This window comes from Taudactylus pleione, unplaced genomic scaffold (assembly GCF_031769625.1).
Source record: "Taudactylus pleione unplaced genomic scaffold, aTauple2 ptg000247l, whole genome shotgun sequence".
In the NCBI taxonomy this organism is placed as follows: Eukaryota; Metazoa; Chordata; class Amphibia; order Anura; family Myobatrachidae; genus Taudactylus; species Taudactylus pleione.
Window position 1 is genome coordinate 1,499,350 of NW_028284649.1, and position 13,231 is coordinate 1,512,580.

At 44.1% G+C, this 13,231-nt stretch overlaps 1 protein-coding gene across 2 annotated transcripts in view; it reads right to left on the bottom strand.

Moving 5' to 3' along the window:
- EEFSEC (eukaryotic elongation factor, selenocysteine-tRNA specific) overlaps window positions 1–13,231 on the bottom strand; it is a 175,338-nt gene that overhangs the window by 122,649 nt on the left and 39,458 nt on the right. For both annotated transcript variants that reach the window (XM_088479854.1, XM_088479853.1), the window contains exons 2-4: window positions 11,760–11,967; window positions 8,406–8,502; window positions 5,303–5,467 (exon numbers count right to left, since the gene is read on the bottom strand). In XM_088479854.1, coding sequence (XP_088335980.1) covers window positions 5,303–5,467; window positions 8,406–8,502; window positions 11,760–11,967 — 470 coding nt within the window. The remainder of the gene's footprint in view (window positions 1–5,302; window positions 5,468–8,405; window positions 8,503–11,759; window positions 11,968–13,231) is intronic.

Genomic DNA, 13,231 nt, shown 5'->3' on the forward strand with positions numbered 1-13,231 from the left:
TATGCATTTTTTTTTATTTGTTTAAGTGCAAACCCGCGTCCTTTCCTTATTAGTAATAGGCGTCAGTAGTTATCGCTTATCTGAGTGATTTTTGTAAAGGCCCTTGTGCAACTTTTACTAAACGTATTGCTTCATTCACTATTTGTCTTTCCTACCATCAGGCAGAGTCGCACAACTGGGCACCTCGCATCCCATCATCTTATAGTCGAAATTATTAGAAATTCCCACCATGGCCCTAACTGTGTGGAGTTTGTATATTCTCCCTGTGCTTGGGTGGGTTTCCTCCGGGTGCTCCGGTTTCCTCCCACACTCCAAAAATATACTGGTAGGTTAATTGGCTCCCAACAAAAATTAACCCTAGTGTGTATGTGTGTGTGTGAGCATGTGATAGGGAACGTAGAGTGTAAGCTCCACTGGGGCAGGGACTGATGTGAATGGCCAAATATTCTCTGTAAAGCGCTGCGGAATATGTGTGCGCTATATAAATAACTGGTAATAATAATAATAATTAGAAACGTTCACCTCCGGACTACGGTTCCCAGGCATCAAGAGGGAAGTTGAGCATTTGTAGAAGATATAGGGGAGGGGAGGATATCTGGATTGTAGTACAGGTTGAGTCTCCCTTATCCATAATGCTTGGGACCAGGGGTAATTTGGATATCTGAATATTCCGTATTTTGGAATATTTGAATAAAATAATGAACTATCTTGGGAATGGGACCCAAATCTAAACACAGAATGCATTATATGTTATATACACCTTATGCACACAGCCTGCAGGTCATTTTATGCTATATTTTTAATAATTTTGTGCATCAGAAAAAGTGTGTGTACATACATGAAATTCATTTATGTTTCATATACACCGTATACACAAAGCCTGAAGGTAATTTTATACTATATTTTTAATAATAAGGTGCTTTAAACAAAGTTTGTGTACATTGAACCATCAGAAAGCAAAGGTTTCACTTTCTCAGATGCTAAAAATATTCCGTATTTCGGAATATTTGGATATGGGAGACTCAACCTGTATATTGATAATGTTATAACTACACGTTGCGTCTGCTTTCTCCTGCTTTTACCCTAACCGCTGAGGCCTCCCCCGTCCTGTATCCTGTTCATGTCATACAAAAACACATCTGTATAATGGCCCTGCTTGAAAGAGCTCACAGTCTAGGTTCATCAACCTGTAATATCATCAATGCAATTCCGATCGGACAATGACTGTACGGCATATCCAAATCCAACAGAGACTTAAAATACAGTGGCTTGCAAAAGTAATCAACCCCCTAAACATGCAACAGATTTGTCTATATTACACATGACGCACAGTATTTTTATTGCAAACCAGCAATTGGATGGAGATCTGGACTGTGACTTGGAAACTACAGAGCAATCACCGTTTTGTTGGTCAAATAATAGGTGAACTTTCTGCTAAGGTTTTCCAGCAGACTGACGCAGACTGTCCAGCAGTATCTGTGTGTATTTTGCACCATCCATCTGTCCTACAATTTTCACGAGATTCCCAGTCCCCGCTTAGGGAAAGCATCTCCACTGCACGATGCTGTTACCACCCCCAGCATGTGATGTGTTTTTGCGGAGGGATGGGCAGTGTTCAGTTTGCACCACATATAGTATTTTGAGGCCACAAAGCTCTTCTGACCACAACCTTGTCCCACATTTCAGCTGTGTCATTCTGAAGTTTCCTGGCAAACTCCTGCTGTGCTTTCATGTGGCTTTTCCTCAGCAATGGTCCTTTCTAGCCCCCCCCTCCCATACAGTCCAGTTGTACGTAGTGCTCTTGTTATTCACCTTAACTCCAGTCTCAGCCACGGAACTCAACAGCTCCTTCAAAGAGATAGGTGGTCCCCTCTGTGGCTCCCTCACAAGTCTCCTCCTTGCTCTGACACAGAGTTTTATGGGATGGCCTTGTCTAGGCGGTGCCTGGCGGGTATGACAATGCTGCTCACTGGGATATCCGAGCGCTTGGGATATTATTTTGTCGCCTTTTTCTATTTTGTGCATGTTTACTACTTTATATTTGAATTTTCTTTAGTCTTCATTTTCAAAGTATGGGATCAATCCAATTAGGTGCGAGTTGGGTAATGCGAAGCGCAGTTGAAATCCAAATTCAAAACTTAACGAGTTTTTTCCAGGAGGGTGTGAGATGGTAGGGAAAATCTTTACATCAAGGTAAAAATGTCGGGACACAGTGCAGAGCCCCTTAGACAGCCCCTCTAGGCACTGTTAATTAGCCTAATAATTACATTTAATTTTTTGGCATTCAAAAAAAAAAAAAAAACTCAAATTGCCCCCAAATTAACTTTGCTTGTTTAGTTACCCCAAATGTAATTATTTAAAATGAAAAAAAAATATTGCTTTTAATCATTTGCATTTTTATTTTTTAAATTAAAAAGTGGCCTCAAATTCCAGCAAAATCACCTTTTTTCTTTACATTTTTCATTAAATGTGTTTGAGATTAAACGGAAAAGAAAAAAAAAATTTGCTTTTAATCTTTTTTTTTTTTTTTTTTCTCATTGCACAAACATTTGAGACCATTTAAAGACCTCCAGTACTTTCCTTATGCCCACTAACAGCCTTCTAATACAGTCCTAACGAAATTGTCACTTATTGGTGGTCCAGGATGGTCTCCACACTTTTTCATGCACTTCTCCCAAGTCGCAAGCTATAGAAAATTCACACACCCTCACTGCGAGTAGCACGAGTTCTAATTGGATTGCGCATTGCTCAAAAGCGAGCTTTCATGTGAAATGTGCGAGTTACATGAAACAAACTCGCACTTGCAAACTTGCACCTAATTGAATTGACCTCCATAAAAGCTGACCTTCTGATTCACAGTCAGACACTAATTGGAAGCCAATCGAAGGCAATATCTTTCATCTGTGTAAACTTGGAGCTTCCACGCACTGGGGTTGAATACTTATGCAAACAAAACATTTCAAATTTTTATTAAAAAGAATACATCAGCAGACAAATAAATTAGGAGTTTCAAAGCCTACTGCTCGGCAATAACAATACTGTCCAGGATAATGTGTGTAAAGGCTCATACACACTAGACTATGGGCCATATTCAATTTGAGGCGAAAAGTCCATTATCATTTTCGCTTGTTTCACTTATCCCCATATTCAAATTTCAAAGACTTTTTGCAGGTGCCAAGTTTTCACCATGTAACGCATGGCGAAAAAAGTGCAGAATTGGGATTTTGAGGTGCAGACTTAAAAAAAAAAAAAAATAGCTTGCACCCCTGGGAGTGTACCCTAAAAGTATTCTGTATCAAAAAAATAAAAATAAAAAAGTCCCCAGGGCACCCCAAAAAATGTACGTTCATTTTGGGGGCGAAAAATAAAATACTGGGGAACAAAGTTTTAAGCTAGGGAAATTGCTTCGGGGGGGTCCCCATGTATGAGGCAGGTGTTTTCTAGAATGCGGCTGGTAGCTGCAGGTGCATTTTTGAAGAATTTAAAAAAATTACTTTAGGGATTAAAAATATGCTTGCACCCATTTTCATGTACCCCAAATTTGATGGCCATAGTCATTTAAAAAAAAAAAAAAAAAAAAGATAAATGCTATTTTTCACCACTTCTTCACAGGCGCATTTATGCACCTGCCGGCGGTTATTTAAAAAACCCAATTACCTTCAGCAGGCCAAATCGGGTGTACTCATAGTGATCCCCTATGTCAGACCATCTTTAGGGGGGTGCCAGGATGATTTCCCAAAACTTGACAGGACTTTTCCATACTTACCTTTCCGCCGGGTCCCGTTTACGCCGAATTGAACTTGAATACAGGGATAAGCGAGCACGCGCCCGATACTTTATCCCTGCAGAAACCTCCGATGATGGCAAAAAGTCCGAGCTCTGACTTTTTGCCTCTAAGTGAATATGGCCCTGTGTGTGTGTGTGTGTGTGATGAGTGATATTGGACACGGCGGGCGTGCAGACATCGGTAAGTGTATACACACTTGCCGAGGTCGGCCACGACAAATGACTGCAGGGGGGGGGGGTTGAGCGGGGCAAAGCTACATTCGGCAGCATGGCATCGTTAACGATATGCCTAGATTGAGCTGCATGCTCAGCTGACGGGGATTATCGTTATCGTCCCGCGGGAACGCGCATCGATCGCTCAGTGCATACACACTGGACGATATTAACGATATATCGTTGATCGTTCGTGTGTACGCTGCTTAAGTGTCATTTTTTAAAACAGAAATCCGACTTGACATTTTAGGGGGCTGAATACTTTTGCAAGCCATTGTATATTGGTATTTATTTATTGAGGAGACGGTAAAAATTAGAAAATTATTTTTCTATATGGGCGGGCGAGCTACCCATCGGCCAACGTTATTTAACACTCGAGGTGGGAGAGAAAACTGCAGTGACCTTTCCTTGCACAGGTTCAATCGGTCACCCATGTCAGAATGTATTAGTGAATTCTGAGAAAGACAGAGCCACTTTCCATGGCGAAGCTGCCGGTTTGTTTTCCTTTTAAAATGGTTTCTTTTTTTTAAACGTTGCATGGCAATGCCCAGGGGGCGCCTCCTGTCAGTCACAGCCCGGAGTGTTTAGTAAATACTGGGGTCAGAAGGAGTCACAGTCTAACTATAGAGAGACCCGGATTCCTATAGAGCTTCAATTATTCTTTCCATGGGCGCACCAATAAACTCTGGATTCATCAGACAGCTAAGACAACTAGATTGGCGGAAGAGGTCATCGGCCTCAGACCTTAATATTTAAAACGATATTTAAAAAAAGAAAAAAGGGAAATATTTTCTCTTTATTGGTCTTTGACAATGATCATAAACAGCAAAGTGGAGGTTGATAAAAGTTTGCTCGTCACAAAAACCATCCTGATGTGCGACGTCGCATACAAATATATAAAACCTCTGTTTTCCGTTTCACTTAACTAAAACATAGAAATGTTGTTTTCTTTAATATAGTTTCCCTGTCTTATTCATAAGGTCACATTTAGGCCGTATTACCACCTAGAAAATGATTTGACTTGCGGGACCACTCCCCGTAGCTGGAACCCCCCAGTGCCTGCAGCCGTTTTCCACGGCGATTAAACTAGAAAGAAACTTTGCAAAAATCCTTTTCTATCCTCCGCTTACAATACAGTGATCATTGTTATGACGATACAGCTGAACAGGATACTGCAATATTAGTCCAATAACATACATACTGTCATTTACAAAACCGTTAAACGATATAAATATAAGGACTTGCAGTGAACACATCCCCCCTAATCTGCAATACTGCCCACTAGTGGCGGAAGGACCCTCACCTTTAGTGTTGGGATCTCCACATTATCATTGAGGCTGACGGACCCAGAGAGGACAGTGCCTGTCATTACGGTGCCCTGACCCTTGATGGAGAAACAGTGGTCGACAGCCATGAGGAAAGGCCCTGAGGGATCTCTATGAGGAAGGTAGGCCTGGGACTTTAAGAGCTGGAGATGGATAGGGAAGAAAACACAAAGGTTTTGATGAAAAAGTACAAACACGTTTGTAGCACCAAAATTACATTATCATTATTATTATTATTATTAGGTACAAAGTACTACTTATCCCACAAGTGCTGAAGAAAACATTTGTGCAGATGATGACATTACAGAGTACCCGCTGTCTATATGTAATGGTTCACCTCACAAAAATAGCTGCCTCCACTCTGGAGGCCATTCACCTCTGACCTCCCTCATTAACCTTGTCTGAGCAGCAGCCAGGTATACACTGGGGGGGGGGGGGGGGGCTGAGGGCTGCTTCATTTACATTTCCCAGGGGGCCGCTCCTCTCTGCAGCCACCGGGTGGGGGGTCCTGCAGTGCTAACCGATCAGCAGTGACAGACAGCACGCAGGCACTGGGGGAGGGTACAGGGAGAATCCCTCTGCCATTGGCGGCTGCTGGGAGATTATCTTCCGGCAGTCGCCCAGTGTGCGTTTTTTGATAGGTGGCATAATTTGCTACCGTGTCGGGTAACGCACAGCCTGGCATGCACGGAAACGATGTGACCGAGCTAGGCAAGCGATTCGCAGGCGTTTACGCCCACAGAACTGCCAGTCCCTATATGGAATCGGTATGAAATACCGCTGGCCACAGTTCGATTCCCGGCAGCGCCTGTCTGACCAAAGCAGAGTTCCCGGCAGCGGAAGCCCGACAGTGCTGGATATCCCGATCGTCGATAGGTAAGTATTGACTTCACTAACCTAACCCTCCTTAGGGGTGCCTAACCTCCCCCCCAAGTGCCTAACCCTAACCCCCCCCTTCCCCGCTGCCTAAATTTAAGTCCCCCAGGGGGGTGCCTAACCCTAAGTCCCCCCTGGGGGTGCCTAGCCCTAACCCTCCCTCCCCCTAGCCTAACCCTAACCCTCCCTCCCCCTAGCCTAACCCTAACCCTCTCGGGGGGGTGCCTAACCCTAACCCTCCCTCCCCCTAGCCTGACCCTCCCAGGGGGGTACCTAACCCAGTCCCCCCCCGGGTGCCCTATACCTAACCCTCCCCCCCCACGGCTGTCCGCTTGCGGCGCCCCGGCACTCTTTGATCAGGATGCCGGGCACTGGTCTCCCAGCGTCAGGGGAAATGTCAAGCGTCTACATCTCGATGCCCGGCATTTCACCCTCGCCGGGGTATGACAGTCGGGAAGCCGGCTGCCTGTATTAAGGCGTGTGTGCGTGTGTGTGTGTGTAAATCCCAGGCAATCAGAAGACTTTTATAAACCGTTGTGCCTGGATTAGGAAGTACATAGCAAAACGACTAGGAACAGTGAAAGCAAAAGAACAAAAAATAAATAAAAAAAGACGACTGAGATAGTCAAACCAGCCCGTCTGACATCAACCATCATTCCAGGGTCAAAGTTTCTTAGAGATCAGATTTCTTTCGCATTCTGGTGTGAACAACTGAACCTCTTGACCATAGCTGCATCCTTTTGTGCATTTTGTGTCACTGCCACATGATTGGCTGCTTTGATATTTGCATTAACAAGCAGGTTTATCTAATACAGTGGCCACTGAGTGTATATATACACACACACACACACACACACACACACACACACAAATACACATACTCTTTTTGTTCTTTTGCTTTCACTGCACCTAGTCGGTTTGCTAGGTATTGCCTAATCCAGACACAACTATTTATACTTACAAACATATAAAATCACTGTCATTTCTATTCAACCGTTCCAGAAAGAAACAATGTATTTAGCTTCAACCCAACATTACAACATTATTACAAACCGCTCAGAAGTCTAGAAATGGGGATGTGCTTTCGTAGAAGAGATTTCTGCATCAAAGTTTAAGGATTCCAGAGGGAGTGATTGTTACTGAAGTGAAGGTATTGTTCTAAGCCACAGGTTCTCAAACTCGGTCCTCAGGACCCCCAAACAGTGCATGTTTTCCATGTCTCCACACTGAATCAAGTGAAATAATTAGCTCCACCTGTGGACCTTTTAAAATGTGTCAGTGAGTAATGATTACACCTGTGCACCTGCTGGGTGACCTGCAAAACGTGAACTGTGTGGGGGTCCTGAGGACAGAGTTTGAGAACCACTGTTCTAAGCCATGCTTTGCAAAGCCCAGGGAGAGACGGGTTTCAGAGAGAGATGGCTGGGGGGGGGGGAGGGGAGATGATGCCAGACTGCAATCAGGATGTGAGGTCTGAGATCCTTAACAGAAAACAAAATGAAACAAATAGATAGTATAGAAGATGTCTGAAGACTGGAAGAGACCAGAAACCCAGTGCATGGACGGCCCTGCTCAGGTCCGAGGTGCCTCGCACCACAAAGTGCTTGCCATTTGATCACCCGAGGCGGCGGGGAGAGAGGTGTCAATGTATAATTATGATATAAAGTGTAAGAAATCGCCCGCCAGATAGAATTGGACTATAGATTGTCCACATTACTCAGTTATTAATGTACTCAGCCTTGGAGAGAAATAAAGTACCAACCAATCAGCTCCTAACTGCCATTTTTCAAACATACAGGTCTATGTACTAAGCCCTGGATAGAGATATAGTGAACGGAGATAAAATACCAGCCAATCAGCTCCTAACTGCCATGTCACAGGCTGTGTTTGAAAAATGACACTTGGGAGTTGATTGGCTGGCACCTAATCACTTTTCACTTCTCCTAACACTGCTTAGTCTAGGAATGACTTAGGCCTTTATTTTATTCCCTGCCAGCCAACTGCATGGCACCCCGTCACGTCCTGGTGCCCTGCATGGCGCTCCCCTCACGTCCTGGTGCCCTGCATGGCGCCCCCCTCACGTCCTGGTGCCCTAGGCTGCAGCCTAATGGTTGATCAGGCATGGGCACTAATGTTAAAAAAAAGTTGACTGACAAATACAATAAAAATATATATATATATATATATATATATTCCAATACCCACCTCAATGAGTTCAGAGACCCCCTGAGCGGTGACGGACTCCGGGGCTTCTGGGCCCCCGGGTTTTGCAGCCACAGAGATAATCGGAGACCCGTGGAATCTAGAACGCAGAGAGAGGTATTACAGTACAGTACATAGAGTTTTACATGGGTCTCCCGTACTTGGAGAACACAATGGAAATGCAAGTGGTACATAGGGAGCATCAAATAGGGATCAATAAACATATTATATTGTAACAAATACACATACAAAACAAGGCAAGAGAGGTATTGGATCTGTAACGCTGAATTCAGTTACCCAGGGAGCTCAGAAAACTAGAAAATAGGGGGGGGGGGGGAATAAATCTAGTCTGTAAAAATATCTTATACATTACCATTTGGTCACTCTGTTTATTTATTAACTAATTAAGGTGAACGGTTAAACATTCCTAATATAGGTAGAGTTTCCCAAACTGTGCCATGACAGTCCAGGTCTTAAGGATATCCATATGCTTGAGTCCAGATGGTTAAATCAAATTGACTGAGGTGCTAATTAAGTCACCTGTGCTCAATCATGGATATCCTTAAAGTCTGGACTGTAATGGCGGAGCTTGGGAACCTCTGCTAAAAGGGAAGATATTATCAGAGCAAGTATATATGGAAATCAAGTATTGTTGTGTAATGTAGGGACGTTGCTCTATATTATACAAAAAGCCTCTTTATCTGAAAACCCCCAAATTCCAAAGACTGCAGAAAACAGATCGTTTAATTAAAACGCAGCAACAATATGTAAATAACCCCCCTTCCCATGACTATTTCCACGTCAGAATAAAAGTAGTTTATAGTGAATGGTTTGCCGCGTTCTTGAGAAGCCATAATATCCAAATTAATCTAATTGTATATTTCTAATAACTGAAGCATTCGTTAGGCCACGTTATATGTCCTATTCCTTTGTAGAAAGCCGACATCCACGAAACCACGTTTCAGCATTTACATCTCAAGCATCACTCTGGGGCTCTGCGGAAGTGGAGTTTGGGCTACTGACTTGTTGTCCACTAGGTAACAGACATGCTATTGACATGATAGCAAACACAACTGCATTGCTATTGGAGTTTGGCGTAAATAAGCATCTATGAAGCTTTATTCAAGAGTCTCTCTCTTGCCGCTTTGGATGTAAGAGGTGAACAGTTCATTCCATGTTTCCATTTCACATTCAAGAAATGGACATTTCCAGGTTTAAAGGTCATTTAATAGAATTAATGTTTGCATTGTGGAAACACCACGCCCATAGTTCACTGTTCCGATGCCCGCCTGGTAAGAGGTCAGGTTTCTACTGCCCCAGAAGTAGCAGAACATTGGTGGCTTACAGAAGAATCTTCATGGGCTTCAGCCTCTCGTACATATTGAAGTTTTACCGGAAACCAACTACAGTGACTTCCAGCGAGTGTAATCTGCTTGGCCGGGGGCTCTGATTGGGAACATTCATACTGAGAGTCAAAGAGATTAACAACGAAGCTTGGGGGAAATTCAATTACACCTAATCCAAACACCAGGAAAACCAACATTGCATGGAAGAGGGCACTAATGTTGAAACAGGTGTATTCATTTTAACATACAATAATATACTGCTCAACTGAGTCAGGGGAAAGCAAGACTGGTGATCAGCACTGTTCCTTATATCCCTCATATTCTGCAGCTTTACCCCCCCCCCCCCCCCCCCCCCCCCGAAAAGGGAAAAACAGGGGCTGGTTGGTGAACAGGACCACCTTTAAAGCTGGCCACACACTAGACAAACTTACATCCAACCAGCCAACTTGTTGATTGGTTGGAATGAAAATCTGGTAAGGAATGAAAGCAAATGACAATCAGCAATTTGCTCCCAAACGCCGGGAAATGGACAAAAACTGTTGTTTGAACAAATTGTTTAGATCAAACATTTAACAAACTTGTCTGACGACCATTTTCATCTGTTTTCTGGCATTTAGGAGCAAATTGCTGATCATGTATTCCCATTCCTTACCAGATTTTCATTCCAACCAATCAACTAGTTGGATGGTTGGATGAAAGTTGGTCTAGTGTGTGGCCAGCTTAAGCCTCTGCATGCCTATAACGAGCACTGAGCGGACGTCCAGAGACTTCCTGTGCCGGTAACCGGAGGCACGTGGCTGGAGCACATGTATTACGGTCTGATTGCTGGAGGAGAGTGTAAGGCCATGTACTGTTATTCCTTATATCTCCTCTTCGCTGTATTCTTGATAGTGGAACAGAGGAAACAGGCATTCACTCTCATAGTAACCGTACACCGGGGCCCTTTACAAAAGCGGGTGTAGGAGCAGGGCTAGAGGGAACATAGAACATGTACTTTCGTACTTCTGCTCTCCAGTCTTGCCCAGCGCCCACGTACGCGTCATGTAACCAGTGGCGCAGGCGGTGGGTTGGGGAGCAGGTACTAATTACCTAGGCCCAGGCTTGTTGTTGGAGGGGCCTGGGTCGGCCGCCCCCTCCCCCTTCTTGTCAGCGGCGGCAGTAGCCTCTCTCCCCAGCCCAGCACGCGCTGCGATGCGTCCAGGGTGGCTGGTACCGGCCGAGCGCAGCAGCAGTCTCCTCTTCCTGCAGCTGCATGATGTGTGGGGGGCACGATCACACTGACCCTCACTCCTTATCAGATGGCACAGAGCTCACACTGGAGGAATGCAGCGTAGGACGGAGGTACGGTTCTAGGGGGTCTAGTTACTAAACAGTTTTAGGAGACAGAGTGAAAAGTGATAAGAAAGTGATAAGGTGCCAGCCAATCGGCTCCCAACTGTCATTTTTCAAACACAGCCTGTGAGATGGCAGCTGGGAGCTGATTGGCTGGCACCTAATCACTTTCTTATCACTTTTCACTCTGTCTCCTAACACTGCTTAGTAAATAGACCCCTAGGTCACAAAACTACTTTTGCAGAGCATTTGTCTCCCACGCAGTGTAGATGGCATCATTCTTTGAATGAATACTCAGTCTAGCCATTCAGCAGGAATTAGCCACATTACTGAGGCATGAGGTACACACAATGCCTCCTGCCTCAGTAGTATCACTAGTTCCTATTGAACTCATAGGTCACGGCGGCGCTCTAAGGAACATCGATTCAGTCCACAGAATGCTGCCTCCGCTCACTTCAGGTGACAGATCGGCTATAAATAATCTCGGACACCGAGGAACGGAGCTGTAACTTCTCTTAATAGATAACGAATTCTATGTTTGGATGATTTATGCTCCATACCACAAAAATAAAATAATAATAATAATAATAATAATAATAATAAATATAAAACACACACAGCATTGGTATGTGCTTTATTTCAACCATATGACTGCTAGATGTTCCATTAGTGAACTTACTTCGTATTCTCTATTGTCTTCAGCATCTTTTTGGTCATCCTATCAATAGCCGCCTGCCTCTTGTTTTCTGCCAACAAGTCGACCTTGTTTAAGACCACCACCATCTTGCTGCAGGCGATCTGGCCGATAACCAGGCACTCGGCGGACTGCGTCTGCATTCCCTTCGTTACGTCTATGACCAGCATCATCAGATCAATGATCTGTGCACCTGTTCAGACAGATATATTGCACAATGTCAGCAGCAAAAAAAAGAGGGACAATGAGGTGCGGGAAACAGATATGTACATAACTGCAGACGGTTGCTAAGATAATAAAGGTGCAGATAGAGAGGACAGCCCAAATATAGATATATTCAAAGAGGGTCTATCTCTAAGAATGTGGGGGTCACATATGAAACTAAATACTCATTACAGAAAATTGGGGGCTTACCCCTCCCTACCAGTTACCAGGAGAGGTTTTGGCCCAATCAATATGCTAACATTTGCCTAAACAGCACTGTGCAATCATCTGCGTCTGAGGATTTTATACCAGTAATCAGCGCTCATATATAAAGTGTACGGCATGTGCTGAGGAGCAGGGGCACTGCCCAGTACAGCTAGTAGCATAGTGGGGGTACAACTTACCGCTCCCCCTGTAGAGTGAATGTTAGCTAGCTAGTTCTAGAAACCTAAGAGGGGTGACCGTTTTTCTTTGCTAAAAGAGGAATCACTATGGTAGACCCTTAAAAGAACAGTAAGGTGGGAATTTAATTGTTTTTTGGGGCGCCCAACGGAGCTATTCAATTATTTAGTCGATCGGGCCCCTTATTTGTGCTCGCACCCTCCAGAGGCAACGAGCAGAAATGTGCAACAACAAAAAAAAATCCGGCTGGCGTTCCGGCAGTGCGTCCAAAACTTTAGATGAGTTTAGCCGCTTTGTGCGTCTAAACCCAGTACAATCGGGCACAACATGCACTAAGGGTAAAGGGTTCCCACAACAATTGAATAACACCCCGTCATTTTAGGCGGGAGATCGGTCGTGAGAGGGCGCAAAAAAAAAAAACACCCCATAAAAGTTCTGGTAGCAAGCGCAGTCAATATAAGAACAAATTAAAAGGTTACGTTTTTTTTGTGAAGAATATGAACTGAAGTTTAAAATAGAGCAACATGTACTAATGAGAGGCGAGATGGAAAAAGTTACCTTTCGAGTTCAGAAAACTAGCAATCTTCACGTTATGTGTGCAAAAATATTCTGCGTCGTGATTTTACGGCTACAAATTACTGTACTGGTAGAGTGCGCTAAATCATGAAGAGTCAGTCCAACTGCGTTCTATAAAACTTAAGAACACAAAACCATTAAAAGAACCATCCAACGTGTGCGTACACACTAGACGATATGCTCCCTGAGCGATATCGTCTAGTGTGTCCCCAGCAGGGTGTACTCAATGTCGTTCATGACATTGAGCACACCCACTGAATCAGATCATTAACGAT